The following is a 23,811-nucleotide window of genomic DNA, read 5'->3' on the forward strand; positions in this document are numbered from 1 at the left end:
GCTTTTTGGTTGACCTGGAAGAGGTAGTCGAGGCGGGCCGGGATGGCCACCTCTACGACCTCGAGGGAGACCGATCTTCCTCCCCCGGCGAGAAGCTAGGCGAACGGAGCCGAGAGGAGGAGGATCCGGAGACCCCTGAAGGAGACTTAGCTACTTTAGCTGGCGGAGCCGAAGGGTGAGATTCGGCCCGCCTTTTATGGGATCTATGTCCCTCCTTATCCTTGGTGCCTCTTCTCCTTAGCTGAGGAGGCACTAGTTTCCCAAGAGCTCAAACCCGAAGAGGGAGGATGAGTCCCGGGTTGAGCTAAGGGAACAGAGGGCGCCGAGGCCACCGGAGCCCGAACGGGAGAGGAAGAAGAAGCTGACTCCTGGGGGAGCTTTCCCACCAGGATCAACTTGTTTTTCCTATCCCGAAGTGCTCGGGGGTTAAAGGCTGCACAGATCTGGCAGGCCTCTGAAAGATGGGCTGCCCCAGGCACAAAACGCACTGAGTGTAGCCATCAGCTGGGGAAAGCTTGTGGCCACACTCAGTACATTTAGAAAAAATGGCCTTAGGCCCTTCCGCCATGTTAGCACTCACACACACACCCAAACGCTAAGGGAGGAGGGCGAGTGACTAAACAAAACTAATTAACTGTACCAAGGAAAAAACTTAAACTAACACTAAAAAGGGTTAGAAAAGGGTTTACTACCACACACACACACGATTTTGTAACTCTAGGATGAGGTTATAATCAGAAACGATCTCACCCAGCCAGGAGCTCTTCAAAAGGAAAGCTTCTTCAGCCGCGGCAAAAAACGATATGAGGTAATATGGTTGATAGCAGGGGATTATGGGTAGGGGGGAGGAGCTAGGAGCTCGGATCTTGGAAAGCTGCCGGCTCGGATCCGAGGTCGGATCCGATACCCACAAGTTGCAGAGCAAATGAAGTAACTACTTCAGATGCAGCATTAAATGCTTTTTCTACACCTACCACTCCATCTACTCAGGAAGAGTGGGTAGTTTTTTAGGCGACTTGCTCAACTACAGAAGCTTAGAAATGTCATGTGAGACAAGTCATGAACACTCCACAGACTCAAGGTTAGAACAATTTTCCAACAAATTTCTTTGTCAAATTATTCTACAACTTGTTGTGCTTTTTCTGGGGCCATAACTGCCAAGTGCTCAATTTGCTGACCTTTATGCTAAGTGTAGGCGATAAAGGAATCCGACTGGCAATGCATGGTGATAATGATCCAAGGTGTATCTGATTTTGTTTTTTTTGCACCCCCCCCCCCCCAATTAGCTTGCCAATGGTTCTACTACCCATGCCCAGCTTGACTATTCCCACTAGCAGAATGAGAACCAGGTATTTCCAGGTTAAGCAAGAGCCCAAAAGCCCATTCGTTCCCACCAAGGAACCACCATCAGCCATCGATTCCAGAGTGAGGGTCAAGACAAAGGAAGTAAGGCAGCTTACTAGTCCTGAGGAATATCCTACCCTCTCTCCATGGCAGCAACTCCTCCCCCATTTGCAGCTGCATCAAGCCTGCAATCACCTCCTCTTGTGGAGAAGCATGTCAGTTCCTCTCAGTTAGTCAGTGCAAAAGCATTATGGTACAGCAAGAGATTGGCGGTCTCCAAACTCCACCAGCTGAACACCTACTCATATTGTTAGGTAGAGTTACCCATATGGACAGCCAGGGGCACCTTCCTCCTCACAGCATGGGCAGCCTGGTAGTGGCAACCTAGTCCTACCTCCTTGGCCTGCTACTACAGGCACTGAAGTTGCTGTTCCAGCTCTGATCACCTGTAACACAGTCAGGACTTTATCTGTCTATGGCATAGAGCTGGCTCACAACTATCGGCTTTCCTAGCTTCTGAAGAATCATGCCTGGGTGCTTACATGCAACGAACATGGAATCCCTATGGTTAATTTTCTTTCTTCCCAACACATGAATTAAGAAGCACATGACAGACAACTCCTCCTGAATAGGTTTCACAGGCTTAAGAGATCCTCCAAAAGATAGGTAATCAGAAGAGGCCCAGAAGGAGATGAAGATTTACTGCCCCTATCATTCTCCTGCCCAGGGATGTGTACTCTCTAATGCCTATGAAAGACAAGGAAGAGAGGGAGGGAGATTCCTCTTTTGAGATACTGTCCATGAGACAGTTCTTGTGCCTATGTCATAAGTGATACTTTAATAAAGATGTTTCTTGTTTAATAACAAAGAGACATCACTCCATTTATGGTAGCTTTTTCTACCCTCATTCAGTCTGCTAAATTCACTATTAGTTCCTGAGTCCTCCTCCCCTTAAGTTTACTTACTTTTACGACTTATTATTTGTGTCCCCTTTTTCCTGCCTACTATATTACTATTTTTTTTTCTTATAAGGCTTTTCCTTTTTCCCCATATTTTCACCATCCCCTAGTTGCTTTTTGTTTCATCATATAGACCATGATGATGTGCACAATTTATTCTGCATCTGTTGTTGATATATCTTCTTAAATGTTAGTGGCCAACTTCATCTCTGACTTTTCTAATTTGCTTTCTCTGCCCCCACCCGGTGTGACATATAACATCCTTTTCCATGCTTTAGATTTCCTGACTTTCATGTTAACTGCACACTAGCTTATTTATGTCTTTATATATTCCCCCGGTATCACTTTTGCCTTTTATTGTGTACCCATATTACTTGCTTTCACTATAAGCTTATTCCAATCCAAGTCATGTATTCCTCATCACTTTACTTCCTCCAAGACCTCTTTATTTTTGTTTACTAGCGAATTCATTATTGGGCATAATGCTCAGTAGTAGTCTTTCTCTCTCCCTCCTTCTCTGCTTTACGTCATTGAGCCAGTTGTTGCTCTGGTGTTAGGATAACAAATCCCTCATTTATTCACATCACCAGAAATGGGCTGTACTAACTTTTCCTAATTTTTTTCATTCCTTATCTCTCTTCACTGTTTTGATACTTTTTATAGCTTGGTCATGTTGTTCTCGTAATCCAGCCTTCCTTCCCCTGCCCCCTTCAGTTTTTGTAGTTTACCCCAATATGTAACATTTTTGGTTTTGCCTGCACATTCTACATAATCCTTAAAGCAGTACAACATTTAGCTTTCTTCTCTCTTCCTTATTTTTATACTGCAGTTTAATCAGCCCCTTGTTATTTAAGCCAATCATCTCTTTTAGCAGTTGAACCACTGGTTTTACCTGTCATTCATTACATTGCAGACAGACTGTACCAAAACTTGTGCTGGTTCCGGTCACTCCTCATCTCTCCCTCCAGTCTGTTTTGTACTTGTCCACAGTTTTACCATAGCCTGACAAGTTGTTTGTTAATCCGTCCATCTGACATCCCTTTCAGTTATTTTACTGTACCAAATTGCCCAAGTTTTTACCCTTTGGTACTGCTAATAAATAATTCAAAAATCATTCCATCTGTAAATTACATCCTCTGTGTAGGTTTAATGTTTCCAATTCAACAAAAAGTTTGATTGGTGCTCTAGTATACACCTGTATTGGACTACTGGTGTCTATCAACAGGAGACTGGTAAGGATATCCCAGATAAACAACCACACAATATTATGCACTTCCCATTTACTCTTACTTTCATGCAAAATCCTCCACTTTAAAGAGGAAGTGTCTCCATATGCTTTTCATGACCCAGATTACTTTATCTAAATGGTATTTGACTTCAGTATCTACTTGTTAGAGATGTCAACAGGAGAAGTACACTACCACTTGGAGATGTATCATTCAGGGCCACCCGCGCATACAGAATTATCTGGTTGGACTCTGCAGCTGAAACTGAACCTATCCTTTCATCTTTAATGCAGCTGAAAAACTGGTATTATATGGCTAAGCTGAAGATGTCTTAGGCTCAAATACACTATTTTTACCCTGCTTTTGGTAAACCAAAAGGGCCATCATCAAGTGAAGAAAATCTGTAGAACTTCCTCCTATTCATGAATGCCTTCTTTTGGATCTTTACAAGGCTGAAATTAATACAGTTAAGAAAAAAAACTATAAGTAAGTCCTATTTGTGCAAACATGGTCTACACTTATGTCACTGGCTGATCAGGACTCTTAGTCATACATAATAGTTGTGCCATCATAACAGTCATAACAGCAGTGGTACATACTTAACTAAAAGTCATATGCTCTGACAGCTTGCTAATTTAGTGTACGTTCACATGTACTTTGTATGGAGCTAAAATGGAATTTATACTGGAATGTCCTTTTTAATTTTTTTCACCTCATTTCATTTTAATTTAGGCTAAATACCTATTAGCTTAAGCGATATTAACTATGTATTTTAATTAACTTGACTATAAATCCCAAGATTTGCTACTAACCTCCTTACAGATCACATCACTGCACATTTCATAAACTAAACTGGATTGAACTACCTAATCTCCTATCCCTCAAACTAATTCATTCATTCATTCTTCCACCATCTAGACAACTGTCCAGCACTCAAGAGCTTAGTGCATCCCTACTCAAACAGTAGGCCACTAAGATCCTCCAACAAACTACTCCTCAAAGTAACTAAAACTAATCATTGTTACAGTAACTCTCTATTCTCCAGATATTTAAGTCCTAGAATTCCATGCCTCAGACAATACTAAATTCTAGCAACATATAAAGAGTTATGCACTTATCATAACTTTGTTTCTGTGTTATCCTACGTCTTCATTCATCACCAGAGGGTCTAGGATCCAACATCGGATCCAAGCCGACAACACTCAACAGATGGATTCAAGGCTCTGGCTCATCCTTCTCCCACAATGCCCTGCTGCCCTCTAATCCCCAGATCAAATTTGCTAACATAATCCTGAAGGTACTCCTAACCAAGGGTGAGAGAAAACCACTCCAACTTCCTCAGTGAACAAACCAGGTAGGGGGATGGCAGGTGGGAAATGTGATGAATGAAGATGTAGGGTTACACAAATACAAAGCTAGTTTTGTTAAGTACATAACTCTATCTGATGTTATCCATGTCTTCACAGATCACCACAGCGTCAGAGTCCCCAGCTACCATACGTCCTGAGAAGCCTCAAGGAAGGACATGCCGGAGCACTGTGGAGCCAAAAGAAGCCCTACTCTTCTTACAGATCAAATTCAGCTTGTAATGAGATATACAAAGGTATGAGGATTAGCCCAAGATGCAGCAGCACAGATATCATCAATAGAAAGCCTTGCTACAAAGGTGAAAAAGTCACTACAGATCTAGTAGAATGGGCCCTAATGCAACCTGGAACCTCCAGGTGGGTTCAGGTTGTAGACCACAGAGATGCAGCTAGATATCCACTTAGAAACAGTGACCTTAGAAACTGAAAGGCCATGTCTGCTATCAGAAAAGCCCACAAAAAGCTGCTCTGACTTAAGAAACTCTTTAGTCCCATGCAAGTAGAACCAAAGCTGTCAGTGAGTATCCAAGGTATGAAGAATATACTCCCCTCTGTTAGAATAGCTGGGGAAGAATACTGGAAGCTGAATACATTGATTTAGGGCTGACTCAGAAGCAATCTTGGGTAAGTAAAAGGGGCTCGTTCTCAGAGAGGCTCTGTCCTTTTGAAAGGTCATGTAAGGAGAAGTAATGGAGAGACCTTGCAAGTCAGAGAACTTCATAGCTGAAGTGATAATGACCAGAAAGTCCATCTTCCATGATGGAAATTTGACATCACAGGAACTAGCGGGTTCAAAGGGACTCCTGGTCAGAGATTGCAGAACCAGCGTGAGGTCCCAAGGAGGTGAAGGGTCCTTAATTGTGGAACGAGGCAGAAAGACCTCCTTCATAAAGGCCTTACAAGCCTAGATGAAAAGGTGTGTTCAGAGTTCTTGTGAAAATTGGAAATTGCCGGCAACTGAAGCTTAATAGTGGAAAACACTGCTCCCTCTTGGAAATGGGAAGACAAGAACAAACATATATCTGAAAAGAAAGCAGAAAATGGATCCAGATTCCTGCTCCTGGCTCAGATCAAAAACCTTTTCTACTTACTGCTGTACACTTTTCTGGTAGAAGGTTTCTGGGAGGCCAAAATGATCCGCTTAATGGGGGATGCTAGCCTGGACTGTTTATCACTGGAAATGGAGAAACCATGTGGTTAGCAAAGGGTCCAAAGGTTTGGAAGAGGAAACTCCAACAGATGGGAAAATCAGATTCTGAAGGGGATCTACTATTTTATTTTTATGTATTTATTTATTTAACATTTGTTTACTGGGAAAGTCTGACTTGGAACAAAGCCAATTTTCAGCGGAGGCCCGGGGAGAAATGCTCTTTGAAACATGGAAGGAAAGCGCAGCACCCGGAAGAAACCCACATAAACGCAGGAAGGAGATGCAGACTCTGTACAGAAGGCACCCCAGTCGAGAATCAAACCAGAGAACCTCTTGCTGTGAGGCGACAATGCAACCACTGCAGTACTGCGCCGTCCAAGGCAAGCATCCAAGGTGGATAATACTGATGAGACCCGATGAAGGGGAGCCATGGCTGATGAGGCCAGAAAGGGGCAATAAAGATAAGAGATGTCCTCAGGTGCAGCACTTTCTGCAGAACCTTGGGCATTAAGGAAACAGGAGGGTATGTGTAAAGGAGATCTGCAGGCCAATTGTGGACTGCAGCCTCCCTTGGTGACCCCCCACCCCACCCCGAGGGGGGATCAGGGCGAAATACCTGCTGCATTTGTGGTTGACTGGAAAGGCAAAAAAGTTTCAGCATGGCTGACCCCAACAGTCGAAAATCCGATTCACCCCTGAAGGATTGAGGGACCACTTGTGAGAACTCAAGATATAGCTGCTGAGCCTGTCGGCCAACACTTTGGAATCCCTTTGTGTGTTGAAATAAGGAAGCGACCGGAGGACACAGCCTATTCCCACAATCTCATATCCTCTCTGCACAATGGGTAAGAGCATGTTCCCCCTTGTTTGCTGACATACCAGACAGCCATATTGTCTGTCTGAACTGCAATGGTCCCCAGACAGAGGCAGTCCTGGAAGGTTTGCAAAGAAAGAACTGCCCTCATCGACTGACGTTTATTTGCAACTTAGTGTTGACTGGGGACTATGTGCCTTGGACAATCTTCCCCCAAAAATGTAGGCCCACCCCAGGAGGGAGACATCCATGGTCACTGTGACCATGGGCAGAGAGACAGAGAAGGGCCTGCCTACAGAAAGATCCTGTGGCTGAAGCCATCACTGGAGGTGATGTCTGCACACAGGTGTCAGTTTTATGGTCATAGATAGAGGATGAAGAGGCAACCATTGGACAGCTAAAGTCTAGTGTAACACATGCATGTGGTACCTGGCCAGAGGAACATGAAGAACAGCCGAGACCATGGAACTAAGGGCCCAAACAATCATACAAACTGGGGGCGCAACTGGTCCAATATCTGTTTGACCTGTTCCCGAATAAATTGAATTCTGTGCAGAACAAAGTCGCAATCTCTGAAACGGAATCCAACTGAACTCCTATCAACTTGAGCTGTTGAGTGGGAATCGCATTGGATTTTGCCAGGCTGACAGTTATCGCCGGCTGACGGAAGGAGGAGGAGAACATACTGACCTGCCTGGATCAGTCGATGGCTCGAAGTTGTCATTAGAAGCCAATTGTCAAGGTTTGGAAAGACCTGGAACCCCTGCAGATGTAGGTGAGCTGCCACCACCACCATGCACTTGGTAAACACCTGGGGGGTTGTGGTGAGACCAAAGGGTAGGGCTGGGAACTGGTAATGATCGGCTAACAGCCAGAAGTGAAGATGTTTCCTGGAATGCTTGTCTATCTGATGTGACAGCAGACATCCTGGAGATCCACAGAGCACATCCAATCGTCTTTGTGCAAAAGGAACAGAATGGACGGAGCAGTGACCATCCAGAACTTTGATTTCTTTACTGAAAGATTGAGCTTGCTGAAATCCGGTATAGGACGAAGGTCCCCTGTCTTTTTTGGCACTAAAAAGAAGCGAGAATAAGTGCCAGGTCCTCTAGGTCTAGAAGAAGTTGTTGAATTTCTCTGAAGGCCAACTCCCTTTGACAGGGTGAAACTTCTGGGAGGTAATGTCTTACTTGAAGGGTTTCCGAAAAGGAATGGAATAGCCCCTGGAAACAATACTTAACACCCACTGATCAGAAGTGATGTTTGTTCAGGCTTGTGGGTGTAGGGAAATTCAACAGCCGACTGTCTCCAAGGTTCAGGAGCGCTGATAGGGCTGCTCAGAGAAGGGTTCCCTGGAGCCCTAATTTTGCAGACCCACCCCCTGTGAGGGTGTTGTCATCCATTGAAACTCTCCCCCTGCCTTAGGGAGAGGATTTGCCAGGAGTGTCCTGAAAGGGAGACTCCGCCTTAAAGAATCACATCTTTCTGGCTTCCCACTGGGACTTTGAGAAGGACCTCTGGGGAGCCAAAAGCTTGATCCCTGCTGCAGACAGACTCTTCCCTTCCTGCTCACTATGGGTCAAAGTGTCCTTTACGGAAGTTCCAAAGAAGGTGGAACTATCGAAGGGAGCATTAGTAAACGATGCCTTAAAGGGTTCTGCGAACATGCACAAGCATGGTCAGGCATGACGCCATTCAATAGGTACCCTCTGTGGCACTGGAGATTAACCTCATTGAGGAATTCACGAGGGACGTCAGGTTGGATAGCTTGGGAGAAATCTGCTTGAGGTTCTCTGCTAGCAAATAACTCTGCAAGGGAGGTGGGAAGTTCCTGGACCAATTCCCTATGTAGCTGATGAAATGTGCCAAGTAGTTTGTCGCTCTCAGTCCAAAGGTAGCTGAGGTGTACACCTGCTTCCCAAAATGGTCTACTGACTGGGACTCCCTGTTCGGGGAATGGATTGTGGAGCTCTGTTCAGATAGCTGCTACTTCTTGGCTGCAGCAACCACAATGGCATCAATTAGTATGCCTTTGCTCCAGAACAAACGGCTCAGCAGGGGACTAAGGAATTCATTGACCCTCTTTGGAACAGACACCACCGTGTCCAGTTCCTTCCAGGCCCTGCTGATGATCAGCACCACTAACTCATCAGCAGGGCAAGACACCCAGGAGGTAGAAGGGCCCATCCCGAAAGCCTTCAGGAACACGGACTCCTATATAGACAGGGGTTAGGGAGACCATCTGCCCTTTTGTTTCAAGAGTTCAAGGATGTCTCCAAATGAGACATCATTGAGTGGAGATCTGGGGGACCCGTCTCCTTCCTTGAGGTCCGTATCCTCAGTGAGAGAGACTACAGGGGAGTCCAAGTGCCTCCTCTTGAAATTTCTCTTACTATGAACTTCTGCCACTGGGGGCTCTGGGAGGACTTAGAAGAGACAGGGACTCCCAGAGTGGAGGAAACCTCCTGAAGGCTCATTCGGGAGGGCTGACCCAGGACAGGATGTGAGGTCTCACCAGCCGAGGTAGAGAGAGGTTGGGAGGGACCTGTTGGTGCAAGAGAGGAAACTCCAGACCTGAAGAACGTCCTCTTTTCCACTCAGAAAGCAGAGAGACTGGAAGTGGTTCTGCCCCCCACGGCAGAGGGAGAAGTCTCCTGGAGAGGGGGAATGCACCTGGAAACAGCCCCTGGATGATACCAGCCCAGAGCTATCAAAGGCTGAAGCGCTGAGAGGAAGGGATCGGTCCAAACAAAAGGCAACAGATCCCCCCCCATGGACCCGGCATCGACAACTCCAGTACAGGGCTCACCCTGGTCCAAGGGTGGAAGAACAGAATAAGCCAGGAACCCTGGTGGGGACAAGAAAGGGGGAATACTCTGCCTTGCCTGAATCTGGCCTCAAACTGCCTGGTTCCTAGAATCCAAACCCAATGGGGTTGGTTGGATGAGGAGAATGGGAAGACAGAGGAGCGGAGAGGTTCCCCTGGCCAGATGGCAAGAGAAGCCAGGAGATCCAACTCTATCTGGGCCTTGAGAAAACTCATCATCCTGTGCATGGCTGAAGCAGATGATGTCTGGAAGATCTTGATGAGGAAGAAGAATGGGTGAACTTGGAGGGAGACCTCCCTGACCTACTGCCAGGCTCCTGGGAATAAATCCGATACTTCAGAGCTGACTGAGAGCTCTGTTTCAAGGTGGATGGGATAAGCAGGCTCCTCCAAGATTATAATCGGATCTGACAACCCTGTTGGATCCAAAGACTTAATTAGTTCAGTGGACAGACCTGACGAACCAGTCGGATCCAAGGATGACTCCACCTTAGTCGATTCTGAGGGCTTCTGATCCAGACAAGACCTGGATCCAACCGAGTGCTCAGCGGCTCTCGGATCCGAGGTGGACCGACCAGGCTGGGATCAGATCTGGAGACTTGGCATCTGACAGCTGCGGCTTTTTAGCGGGAACAGGTTGCAAAAAAGGGGTCTTCCTCTTTGGGTCAGAACAGGAACCTTTCAAGGGGGTCAACGAAGGGTCCCCCATGAACCAAACCTTTTAGAAGTAATTTGTTGTGGCCCTCCACTAAGGCCCTGGGATTAAATGCGACACAAAGATTGCACTCAACCTCCAGGTGTGGAGCATCCAAGCAGTAAACGCACTCCTCGTGTGTAATGGAATAAGGCATTTTCCGACCACACAAGGAGCACTTTTTGAACCCAGCAGGTCTATCAGACATTCTAAAAAGCTACAAGCACACAAAACAACTACCCGAAAATGGATACAGCCCTAATGGTTGAAAGAGAAAGAGGGAGCCAAAAGCCCACACACATACCAAGCCGAAACTAAGCTATGGGAGGGGAGGGGATCAACACTAAAGGGGACAGTAAATAAACTAAACTACCCTAGAACTACAAAAATTGCAAAAACTAAGCTAAGAGAGGGAAAAAACAAAAACTTTTACTTACCCAGCCAGAGCCAGAGGACACGCATTTGCACAGGAAGCACAGCAAACAAGATTTGGTGATTAGAGGGCAGCAGGGCATTGTGGGATAGGGAGGAGCCAGAGCTTTGGATCTATTTGTTGAATGTTGCTGGCTCGGATCCAATGTCAGATTCTAAACCGTGTGGTGATGAATGAAGACATGGATAGCAACAGATCCAGATTTAAACTACTACAACACCTAACCAAAAACTGGCTTTGCTCCTGCATGAATCCAGGCTGATTATTCTGTCCTACCTTGCTCTTACAACCCAAATATCTCTTCCCTTACTAAATTCTATCATCAAACTATCTCTTCTCTCATGGAATTCCAATTTCTCTCTAGCTCACTACTGCTCCTATTTTTATTTACCTATCTCAAGTATCCTACAGTTTCAGCATATTCCCTCCTCCTTGTTCTTCACCTCAATTTTGTCTTAGTTATCACTGTTCACAAGTAACACTAGCATAGCAACAATCAGCCATATTCTTATTCATATACCATACACGTACTTCATAAATATTTACCACCAAAATCATGATATTGATCTACTGATCAATCATTTATCTATGATGGCACAAGCTATTTGATGTTAGCTTTCTTTTTTCCATTATTCTTTCAGTTTTTGTTTACGTATAAAATATTTACTACCTATATTTACTAACGTATATTTCTTGATTGTTATCGAGTTCTTGTATTGCTTGCAATGTGTTTTTGTAATGGAGCATTTTTCACCCAGCCTCCGCTGAAAAAGGGCCACTGGTCCAGTCTGTAAAATAAAATACAATTACCATGCAGGGGTGGATAATTAATGGAAATTATGGTATTTTTAATGTCATGTAGCACCCTGACAGCTAATCATAAAATTGGAAGATAAGCACCAAGCCAAGTAACAGTGGATGATTTTCAGATATATTCTCCAGCTACTCACCAAGTAAAGCCCATTCCATCTCTACTTAGTGCTGGGCACTGATGAGACTTGTAGGCTTCTCTCTTCAATGCTGGCAAGTTACTGGGTTTTAACTTTAGCACAAGATATAATAGTTAACAACATGCTCCAGGTTATAAAAAACAAAACCAAAAAAAAAAACAGACAACTCCAGTGTTGGTTCTGACCAGGGTATGTCAAATGCAAGTGTGCCCGGTGCGCAGGGGAAACTATAGGCAGGCCAGAGGAGGTACACATTTCCTGAACATGACAGCCTGACATTTTACATAGGAATGCAAGATGAAGACAAAAAGGATGCACTCATAGTTCTATCCACTGCAAAAAGCACCTCAAAATAAACTCTAAATACAGACTGAATCATTTTCTCTCTCTGTAGGTTTTACATGTCTTGGGTGCACAATTAATAAGATTGCAGTCATTACCTAGAACAAGATTTGAAGACTTGGCAACAGCTTCCACACAGTTCAAATGTATAAATCTCACATGCAATAACAAAGAAAGCTGAACTCTTCTAAACCTGATGCTTTACCTTTCTATTTTTATCAAGATCGTTCAGCATACACTGCAAAATCTTTTGTTCATTTTGCTGCACGCTGTTCTCTGAAAATGAGAAAGGACAAAAACAATAAACCACTTTTAGCTGCTTAATTAAGTAGCGTAATCATTAGATTCAATACTAAACACTTGTTTCCACGTTGCACTTCTGTCACTACTAACACAAAGATTACAGTTTAAGCAAGGTTTCAAACTTTTCACAACAGGTGACTTGAAATGAGGCACACAGCAAGCAAAGTATATGTCCATGATGCCATACACCTGAGTCTGAACCCTATCGGACTCTACCTGATCATCATGTAGTCCCAGAGCAAGATTTTCAATGTGCCCTGAAACTGATCCAGAAAATGGACCTTTGACCTTGTGGCTTTCATTTAAAGTGTTAATATAGATTTAACAGAGAACAAACTAAAAAGTCAAAGCATTCACTGACATCACTACCACATGGCTGTTATGCATCTCTATCTTCTTTCACTGCAACAGTCCTTTCCCTGCATGAAATAAGGCATTCTTCTCCACCATATACTTCATCTGAGCAGCATGGGTTGAAACATTGGTGGACCAGAGCCTGAACTAAAAATTGTGCTATACCTTTCAGTGTACTACAGAAATTAAGTAATGCACGGGAGCTGGACATACCACAGACGATCTCTATATCAGGTCAGTGTACATTTTTTTACACAAAGTAATATAAATAATACAGCATTTACAAGACAGTGTCACAGTACTGTTAACTCTCTAATTTTTGTAAGACTGCAGTGATACTTAAATGATACAAAAACAAGAAAGGGCAAATGGGACTGAATGTCAGTATAATACTTGTGACAAAACGACTGCTCCATTTACAAGCACCTCTACTGGAATGTGAGGGGAGAATGCAAAGTGAATAAAACATTCAGTGTACTGCCAAAGCACTTGTCACTGTGTTCCCAGACCTTAAAGAAACGCATGCTACACTTTTAATTAACATGCTGCTCTCCCAACACACACACACACACACAAATATAAGTGATATACTCACAATAAGGATAGACCTAATAGAACAGCTATTTTTGCAAAAGCAGGAGTAACACTAATGGGCATTGAGCCACTCAGCAGTTAATACTTTTCCAGGTTAAGACAGTTGTAAAGTGGGCTGAAATGTTCTAAACAAGACACCTTAACCCTTCTATTCTTATCAATGCTCTTCAGTATACAGTGCAAAACCTTTCGTTCAACCTGCAGTTGTGCATTCTACAGTAGTAGAAGTTTGCCTTACTAACTATTCTAATACTCCAATCACCTACAGAAACAAATCAACTTATTCTTCTGCTTAATTCACCAGAGTGCTTGTCTGTGTCTAGCTGCACTCAGCTCTGTGCGCCAGCATTTTCTGTCACTATTTCTCCACTAGTGATGCTGGATTTAGCATTGCTAAAACTATAGTACCCTGCTGATCACTTCTCAACCACAGGTGGACACTTTAGTTATCTGCTACATTTTATATGCTGTGATAGCCTCTATGATGTCACTTTTAAGTAACTGGTCACACACTACCTCCATGCCTGTTGTATTTCAACATTTCTTCAGCACCACTTTGTTCCATTACTTCTACTTTTCAGTGCTTACTTTAATACTGTGGTAACACAGTCTGTTTACTGACACCTTAATTACAGCACTGTAATATCAGTGCCTACTGTAAAAACATTGCATATAACATTCTGCTTTTTGTATTACTCACCTCTTGGAATCCTTTATCTATGGCTCTTGGAATTGTGAGTTGTGGCATCCATGTTTCCTGCTCAGCAGGTCACTAATAATTTGGTAAAGCACTGAATACTGCATTATAATACTGTGTAACTACGCCTGTGACTGCTGTTTGGGTGGCCTTATATTGTACTGAATACTTCTTATACTGTTTTTAATATTTTTAACGAGACTGTATATACAGGAACAACTGCATTCACGTAATACAAAGCTATTTCACAAGTGTATGCATCAATTCTTGCTATACACATTATTAAAATTCATTAAACAAGTAAACACTATAAACTAATGATAGAACAAAGATCAAAATTTTTTTAATTAGTTCAATGTTATCCACTAATTATATTCTGTGGTTTTGTTTTTATCTTAATAGTACATATTTATTATAAAACTGTGACAATATTTATAAATTCTGTAAAAGAAGCATAAACCTCATTTTTCCATTTCTTTCCAGTCATTTTCCTGGCTACGGTTAATAAGCTACAGAGAAGTGGGAAGTGAGATATTTACTGTGTTACTGTGTTCTGGCATTCATGTTTGCTGTTCACTCAGTCCTTAACACTCTACAATACTGTAATGTATCATACTGTAGAGTGAGGTCTTGTTTTTGCTGCCCCTTTATATACACACAGGTTCTTCGCCTTCCAAGACAGATCAATGATTACAGAAAAATCATTCTCTCTCATACCATATACCACCAGGTATTATTATTAATTACCAGTGCTTTAGCAAAGCACATTTTTGGAATATCTTAGCCACAGATTTTCATTTGTAGTCTTACAGCAAGTAGAGCGCAATATAAGAGGAGGCCCTTGGGAACTTAGACTGGAAAAGTCAGAACTGGAATGGCAAATCCGTACTTCAGCCCACATATTACCAGGGTTGAATGAGGCTTTGTCTATTAAATGCTTGTTGAAAATAAAAGCACTTGCTAGGTAGTTGGTTACATAGTTTCGATCAATCTCAAGTTTTTATACATCTAAATATTTTAGATTAATGTTATAAATGTTGGTGTTTATAGACATGATATTCACCCTTCCTCATTAAGAATCAATATGTTTGATTTATTTTTTTATTTTTGCAATGCAATTTTGTTTTTAAAATATTTAATTTGGTGTTATTGATCACTTTTATATTACTAACATATAAGCATGTCTAGCTGTGGCTTTAAGAATTTAAACCTTAGCTGTGAGGGTTTTTTTATCCATTAATTAAGCACTTGATGTTATTTGTGACATCATAATTAATTAAGCCTTTACTTTGGCTGCCTGGTCTAACAGTTTGTACTGAAATACAATGCAGTGTTTCATGTATTTTTAGTCTGAAGAAGTTGGAGTATTTTCTCCAACGAAAGCGCTTACTTTATTGGAATAAAGTGTATGTTGGAGTGTTCCTGTAGCCTGCTTGCATCATTTTACTTCATATACCACCAGGTGTTTCAAGATCAACCATTGGTCCTCAATCTGTCTCTACCCCATCTGTTGCTAGCCTTCAAGCACTACACACACTAAGACAGATTAAAAACTGCCTCATGCTCACTGCCAACCACTTGTTTATACACAAAATGAGTGTGCATGTTAGAAGTGCACATATCTCCTACAAGAGGCAAACCTCACACAAAGACTGGTTGGCTGTAACCATATTAACACAATACTCACACATACTAGAGACAAGCACAAAACCATCACATAATGATGTGCTAAAAAATCACTACCAAAGCCGCAAAGACTTCTAAGGCACATAACTAACACCCATTCCATTCTACATAACGCTTCTTCCATTAACACCAAAGATAAGAACCACCAGACTGGTTTGACCAGACCCTGAAGGCTACAACAGCAGTTCACTCACTGTGGTAATATACTTATTACAGTTAACTCCCAAGTGTGGCATATTGATGCTCATTCAGAAAGTTGAGGAAAGATAGTGTCACAGTCACTTGCTTCTCAGATGACATAATTCATCACATCAGTAAGGTTCTCAATTCCCTTCACCCAAACTATGAATATTCTTAATGTGGGTGTGAATGACTTGTAATACACCCCCCCCCTTTAGACGACATGAAGGAGGCCATGATGGCTCTAAATAAAGCAAAAAAAGTAGTCTTCTGGATGGTCCTACCATCATGAAGAATGATGCCGCTTTATAAGCGGAAGATGACTGAATATAATAACTAGTTTGCTTAGTGGTGTCATTCCAAGGGGGAAGGTCCAATGTGTGTCGGCCTGGAGGAAGAGGGAGGACAGCCTACCCTGTTTTGCCAGGGGTGGCTTGCACCTATCTCTTCATGGCTTTTGCATAATTTTCTACAGCAAAACTTCCTTTTTTAGGCAATGTCACTACTCAGTCTATCAAACCAGTAAATCCAAATTTTAATCTGGCAAATACCAAAGAAAAGTTGATCAATGCTAAAAACAAAGAAAATAGCCTCCCTCGAGTCCCTTCTAAAACTAAATAATGTATTTGTGCTGTCACTGAAACCTGGTTCCAGTGCAGTGAAAGAAATCCCTTCTTAAGTTTTACTGTTTAACATTCAGTCAGACATGCAAGTGTAGTTATCAGTATTGTTTGTGGTAAAGTGTTGGTCTTTACAAGAAACACTATTACTTCTAGACCAGACAAACATGATGATGACCTTCATCTTGATTTCCTTTGTAGTCTACTGTCTGTAAACAAGGCCTCATCTCAAATTCTGGTCAGCTAAAAATTTCTGACCATGACACCCACAAATCATGAAGCATATCTTAATAAATTAGAGTCTCCCGCCATTGACCAAAAACCTTTCATTGGCACACCAACACCCCCACCATACAAATATGTACAGTCTTCTTTCATTTTATCAGTGTAAACATTCTTGATCAAACTGGAGCCTCCAAAGCTAAAAGCACCATTTGTGAGCTTAGAATCATGAGATGTACAAGGCAAATGGGTCATGTGGCTATGTACACCTTGCCTGTACCCATCTTTAGACCTTACATCCTTTTTCAAGGAGTGATAGGCCAGTCATACATGAGATGAATTTTTGAATACCCATCCAACTGTCTAATTGCATCATAAAGGAAGATGGTGCATCTCATTACTTTACCTGGAGAAGAAGTTTATTCCAGAGAAGGGGTAGTTGCTGTGTGACAAATCTGTCTCTTCACTGTGACTTGTTTATTTGCTGAAGCAGATTCAGATCTCTGGTTCTACAAGTGACCTTAGGTCAACTAGTGCCCTAGGCAAAAGGGCTCTATGGCACCCCCCACCACATTACCCGGTGCCTCCATTCTGGTCTACCTACTCAAATAAATATTGGAAAAGCGCCCCTGCTAGAGCACCGCCCTAGGCGGCCGCCTAGTTGGCATGTTCTAAGATCCCTCACAATATCTTCATTTTGGAGTGTGGTGTTATCCATACTATAAGCTAAGTGGAGAGTTTGTTTGCCAAGCACAATAATATTTAATTTAGTTTTAGCCCATTTTCAGTGAACAGTTATTACCATGTTTAAGTTCACTTTGCAGCTTCTTCATATCAGAAAAAGATTCTGGTATTAACATCCAGTTTACAGTTGTTGGCAAACTTGGTTAAATGAAAGTTATGTACTTACCATAAAGGTAGATTTCATGTCATCTCTTCTTCATCTCCTTCAGGGTTTGGTTTGTCAGATCCAATCTCAGCACCTTCTTCCAGAGCTTTGGATCAGAGGGGTTTAACTCCTTCCTTAGTCATAATTCACACCTTATACCTAATTTACTTCAGATGAAATTTGCTGACATTTGCTAACCATACAGAAATCTACTTGAAAAGTTTAACAACCCCCTACGGAATAAAGCCAGCAGCTTATTAAACATGTCATTATGGGTGATGAAAATGAGACAACATGGATCTATCGTTTACAATTAAACATGGATCTATCATTTATTGTTAAGTACATAACTTTTCCATTTGATGTTGTCTATTTTCATTCTATTCAATGTCTGGAACAGATTCCCAAGCTGCCTAAAAAGAACCCGGGTGGTATCAAGGAAGGACATTCCCTCAGAACAGTAGAACCAAATGAAAGCTGAGGAAAGGTGGTCTCTGCATGACAGTGTTTGTAATTCAGAAATTTATTGGATGTAACTGCAAATAGAAAAACAATTTTCCAAAAAAGATGCTCAAGGTTTGCTGATGCTACTGGTTCAAAGGGTTTTTCAGTTAATGACTGAAGCATGACTGTTGACATCCTATGGGGGAACTGGCTTCCTAACTGGAGGTCTCAGTAAGAAAGAATCTCTACTAATATAGCAGCCATTTGTACTTTGATGGTAGAAAAATTAGATCCATGCTGAAAAATTTCAAAGAAAATCCAGCATCAATGGGAGTGAAGCAGAAAAAGGGTCCAGTCCCTTCAATGAGGCACAGATAGAAAATCTTTTCCCATTTACTTTTATAAATTATTTTGGTTGGCTGTTTTTGTGGAGAAGTAATTATGTGAACCATCAGAGGGGAAAGCCTGGCACCTCTAGGTATCGATAAAATTGGAGAAACCATGCGGTTAACTTCAGAGCTTGTAGATCTGGTAGAGATATCCCAGATGGGTGACTCAAGAGATCCAAACTGGGATCCAAAACCCAGGGCAGGTATAGCAAAAGAGGCCAAAGGTAGGGAAACAACCCGCCGGGGCCAGAAATTAGCAAAAAAGATCACTTTGGTCTTGAATCTTGTGGATTTCTGAATGAATTTCGTCCAGTGGAATATTGGTACGAAGGCACACAGGGGACCCGTGAGCCAACTGTGGACTACGACATCTCTCGGTAACTGTCCTTGTGAAGGGATGAGGGTGAAATAACTGTTGTACTTGTTTAAGTATGAGGCAAAAAGGTCAGTGCAAGGATGGCCCCAGCTACTGAAAATTTCCATTGCCACTACCTGGTTGACCGACCACTCAAGAGGCAATTGGATCGAATAGCTCAATTTCCACACCAGTACATTCATCGTCTTGGGTATGTGTATTCCTACAAGAAAATGATGGGAAGATATCAGTCACTGCTATACTTTCATGGACTCCCAGCAGAGTGGGTATGATCATGTTCTCCCTTGTTTGTTGATGCACCATACCACTGACATATTGTCTATCTGGATTGATATCGCACCCTTGAGCAGGTAGTCCTGAAAAGCCTGCAACGCTAAAAGGAGTGCTCTTATCTCCAAGATATTCCTGCAAAGGTTGGCCCCCACAGGTGACCAAGTACCTTGACTAGTCTTCCGCTTAAAATGCCCCCCCCCCCCCGAAGGGAAGCTTCCACGGTTACTGTGGCCTAAGGAGTTGGTGGACAAAAGGGTCTCCCTTCTGCAACTGATGGCGAGGTTATCCACCACTTTATATGATCTTTGCAGACTTAAGCGAGATGAATTTTGGCATGGAGGTGAAGAAGAGACTGTGACCAGTGGACTGAGATAGTCCACTGTAACACTTCCCCATGGTGTGTCTCGCTACTGGGACTAAAGTGAGGGTTCAGGTCATCAGACCTAACAAACAATCAATCTTGCTTGTGGACAAGGATGTTGAATTATCTGAGAAGCCACCAGTTTTAAGGACAGCACTCTTGCTTTTGAGCATTTGACAATTTGTAAAACTGTATTGATATGACATCCTATAAATTCTGTCTGCTGAGTGGGAAACAGTTGTCTTTTTGCATGACTGACTGTAATCCCTAACAGATCTGTAAGATGGAGTAGTAGTGCTTGTTTGTTGCAGCAGTAGAGCCCTGGAAGCAGCAGTTAGGATCAAATAGTCTAGATATGGGAAGACCTGGATCCGTTTCAGTCAGCAAAACGCTGCTACCACTGCCAAAATCTTTCTAAACACCTGGGGAGTTGTGTTAAGACCAAATGGCAATGCTCTAAACTGAAAATGACTGGCTCTCAGCCAGAAATAAAGAAATCTCCTAGAGTGCTCTGTCTTTACATGACAGTAGGTGTCCTGGAGATCTATAGAGCACATCCAATCGTCCTTCCTCAACAGAGGTAATGTGGACTGTACCGTGACCATATCAGAACGTTCTCTCTCTCTCACAAATTGATTGAGCTGGCTGAGATCGAATAATGGCCTGAAGTGTTCAATTTTTCTCTTTTTCTGGAATTGAAGAACCTGGAATAGACTCTGGATCCTAACTGGTCTGAAGGAGACCTGTTGGATGACTCTCTTTCTAGCAACTTTGAAACTTCTGTTGCTGATGATTCCAAATGTTCAGGCAGAATGTTGAGAAACTTCAACCTCTTCTTTGGAGGGCACAAAAAAGGAATGGTGTAGTTTCTGTTGATAATCCTTAGCACCTGAGAATCAGAAAAAAGTTATGTACTTACCATAATGTTCCATGTCGCCTACATTCCTGCTGGATGGGTTCGGAGCTGATATTCAGCTCTGACTTGGCCGATACTAAAGGTAGACAGCTTTTACTGGCTCGAGGATAACCCCTACCCCATGGTGCCTCACGGCAATTCCTTAGATCTTGTTTGCAAGAAAGCAATAAGTGTCTAACAGGTATGAAATATCAGAGCTGTATACATACAGAGAAAACATTTTGTAATATAATCCATGCCAGGTGGACAACTAAAAACCATGTCAGACAGCACCAGTATAATCCACCAGATCCTCCAGAAACAGGAAGGGGGTTGGAGGGAGGGATGCAAGAATGTAGGTGAGATGGACTACAAACATGGAATGTTATGGTAAGTACATAACTTCTTTATGTTATATAGTCCTATCTAGCCGTAATTCTTGCTGGATAGGACAGCGTCCCTAGCACCTTTATCCCAGGTGGCCCAAGCAAAGAGACTCTTCAGCACAGTGGACCCAAAAAATGACTTGTCCCAGGAGGCCAAATCCAATTTGTAATGAGTGACAAAAGTATGTGGTCTTGCCCAAGTAGCTGCTGCGCACAAATAGTATCAATTGGGAGCCTAGATCTAAAGGCACATGAAGTAGATACAGCTCTAGCAGAATGGCCTTTGACTTTGATGGGTAATTGTTTGCCAGCAGTTTGATAAGCAAAGGAAATGCAATCTGAAAGCCATTTTGAAAGAGTAGCCTTGGAAACAGGCAAGCCCTTATTCTTGTCAGAAAAGGAAACAAATAACTGATATGATTTTCTGAATTCTTTAGTCCTGTGTAAATAAAATCTGAGAATTCTGTGAACGTCTAACTGGTGTAGTCTATACTCAGATTTATTAGAGTGGTTCGGAAAAAACACTGGTAGCTCAATAGTGGTGTTCAGATTGTGCTCTGAGCATACCTTGGGAGAAAGGAAGGGTTTTGTCCTGAACGAGACTATATCCTTGTGAAAAATGATGTGAGGAGGTCGAATAGTAAGAGTTTGCTGTTCTGAGACTCTCCTAGCAGATGTTCTGGCTACTAAGAATAGTGTTTTCCACGACAACAATTTCAGGTCTGATGAAAAGGAGGGCTCAAAGGGTGCAGACATTAAAGATGAGAGGACTAAGTTTAAGTCCCAGGATTCTAATGGCTGTTTGGAGGTCTGAGAAGAACTCCTTTTAAGAAGGTTTTTCACAAGGAGTGTGACATGATTGGATTTCCCATGAAGCCAAAATGGAAACTGGAAATGGCAGCTAACTGAACTCTGACTGTAGCGGCTGCAGCTTCTTCATGAAAAGGATAGAATAGATTCTATAGGAGCCATATATGGATCTACGCCTTGGTTTGCAGCCGAAATAGAAAACCTTTTCCATTTGCTGGAGTATAGCTTCTGAGTGGAAGGTTTATGGGATGAGATCAGAATGTGTTTGACAGAAGGAGATAGGGGAATACACCTGGCTATTCATGGAACTGGAGCAGCCATGCTGTCAATCTGAGGGTATGGATGGTGGGCTGGAACTGCCCCGATTGATGAATCAGGAGATCTGGAGATGGGTCCAGAATCCATGGTTCCTACAAAAGGTAGGGCCACAGGAAGGGAAACCATACTTGTCAATGCCAGTAAGATGCAATGAGGATCAGGGAACTCCACTGTTTTGCTTTCTGTATTACCTTTGGGATGAAAGGTGGAAAGGCATAAATAAGTCCCGGGGGCCAATCGTAGACTAGAGCATCCCTGGGTGACATCCCCGGATGGGGAATGAGGGCAATATAGCTGCTGCATTTGGTGTTCAGGTGAGTGGCGAATAGGTCACAGCAAGGCTGGTCCCATTTGTGAAAGATCTCTCTCGCAACTTCTGGATTCAGGGACCACTCATGAGGCATCAGAATTGCTCGGCTGAGTTTGTCTGCTATTATGTTGGATTTCTCCAGGATGTGCATTGCTACTAGAAAGTGTCGAGTATCCACACTGCCCATTTCCAAACTCTTAAGGTCTCTCGGCAAAGCGGGTAGGATATGGTTCCCCCTTGCTTGTTTATGTACCACACAACAGACATGTTTGTCTGACTGGATCGCAATTGTCCCAGTGGGAAGGGAGCTGTGAAGTGCTTGCAATGCATACAGCACCACTCTCATTGCCAGAACACTGATGTGCAAGTGGTTCTCGTGGTTCTGCCAAGTACCTTGGACTGTCATTCCCAGATAATGCCCCCCACCCTATCTGGGAAGCGTCCGTGGTCAAAACTGCTTTCTATTGGGGAGGAACAAGTGGACGACCTAGGAGAAGTTGTTCTGTGTGCAACCACCATGTCAGATCCATCTTGAAGGTGTTTGTTATAAAAATCTGATGAGACAATGGAAGGTCTTGCATCAACCATTGGGCAAGTAACAGCCATTTAAGTATCCTTATGTGTAGATGGGCTAGAGGAACTAGTAGGATGGAGGAAGCTATAGTCCCATAGGACCTGAAGGACTACCCTGGCCTGAACTTTTTGCTCGTTTAGCAAGGATCTGACTTGACTGCATAGAGACTCTACTCTTTCTGGTGTTAGTCTTGCTGCCATGGTGGTTGTGTCTTTCTGAGCCTAAGAATACAATGTGCTGTGAAGGAGATAAGGCTGAGTTTTTTAGGTTGACTGTGATGCTTAGACTGGCACACAAGGATAGAGTCTCATCCCTGGTTCTGATGAGTTGATGATTGGTGGTAGCAGTGAGGAGCCAGTCATCTAGGAACAGTAACACCTAGAATTCTTGACGTCTCAGGTGAGCTGTAACCACTGCCATGCATTTGGTGAACACTCTGGGGGCTGTAGTGAGACCAAAGGGCAGTGTTCTGAACTGAAAATGACTGGCTCCCAGCCAGAAGCGTAAGCATCTCCTGGAGTGCTTGTCCATTTTGATGAGGTAGTACGTGTCCTGGAGTTCTATTGAGCACATCCAATCGTCTTTCCCAATAAAGGGAAATATCGACTGCAGAGTGATCATTCAGAACTTCAATTTCTTTACGGACTTGTTGAGCCTGCTGAGATCTAGAATTGATCTCCAGTCCCCTGTCTTTTTCGGAACTAAAAAGAATCAAGAGTAAGTTCTGGATCCTATTTGCTCTGTGGGAACTTCTTGGATGACTCTTTTTTGCAGCAACGAGATGACCTCTGATGTTGCACGGTCTAGTTGAATGGGTGGTGCATGTCTGGTAGAGACCGGTTTGTTGGGGGTTTGGAAACAAAGGGGATCAGATAACCTCCGGATACAAAGCGTGTGTACCCAACAACCTTGTGAAATGGTTAGCCAGGTGCTTGGGTACAGTGATAGACGACTCCCGACTGCCTCCAGAGACAGATAATCATGCAACAACTCATGGGCGATGGAAGGGATGATCAGAGAAGGT

General features: G+C 43.0%; 1 protein-coding gene across 2 annotated transcripts in view; it reads right to left on the minus strand.

The window, feature by feature from the left end:
* LOC122811674 (zinc finger CCCH domain-containing protein 10-like) overlaps window positions 1–23,811 on the minus strand; it is a 3,783,075-nt gene that overhangs the window by 2,248,462 nt on the left and 1,510,802 nt on the right. For both annotated transcript variants that reach the window (XM_044083671.1, XM_044083670.1), the window contains one exon: window positions 12,312–12,382. In XM_044083671.1, the coding sequence (XP_043939606.1) occupies window positions 12,312–12,382 (71 nt within the window). The remainder of the gene's footprint in view (window positions 1–12,311; window positions 12,383–23,811) is intronic.

This window comes from Protopterus annectens, chromosome 9.part0 (genome assembly GCF_019279795.1).
Source record: "Protopterus annectens isolate FY-2018-M chromosome 9.part0, PAN1.0, whole genome shotgun sequence".
NCBI classification, from domain to species: domain Eukaryota; kingdom Metazoa; phylum Chordata; order Ceratodontiformes; family Protopteridae; genus Protopterus; species Protopterus annectens.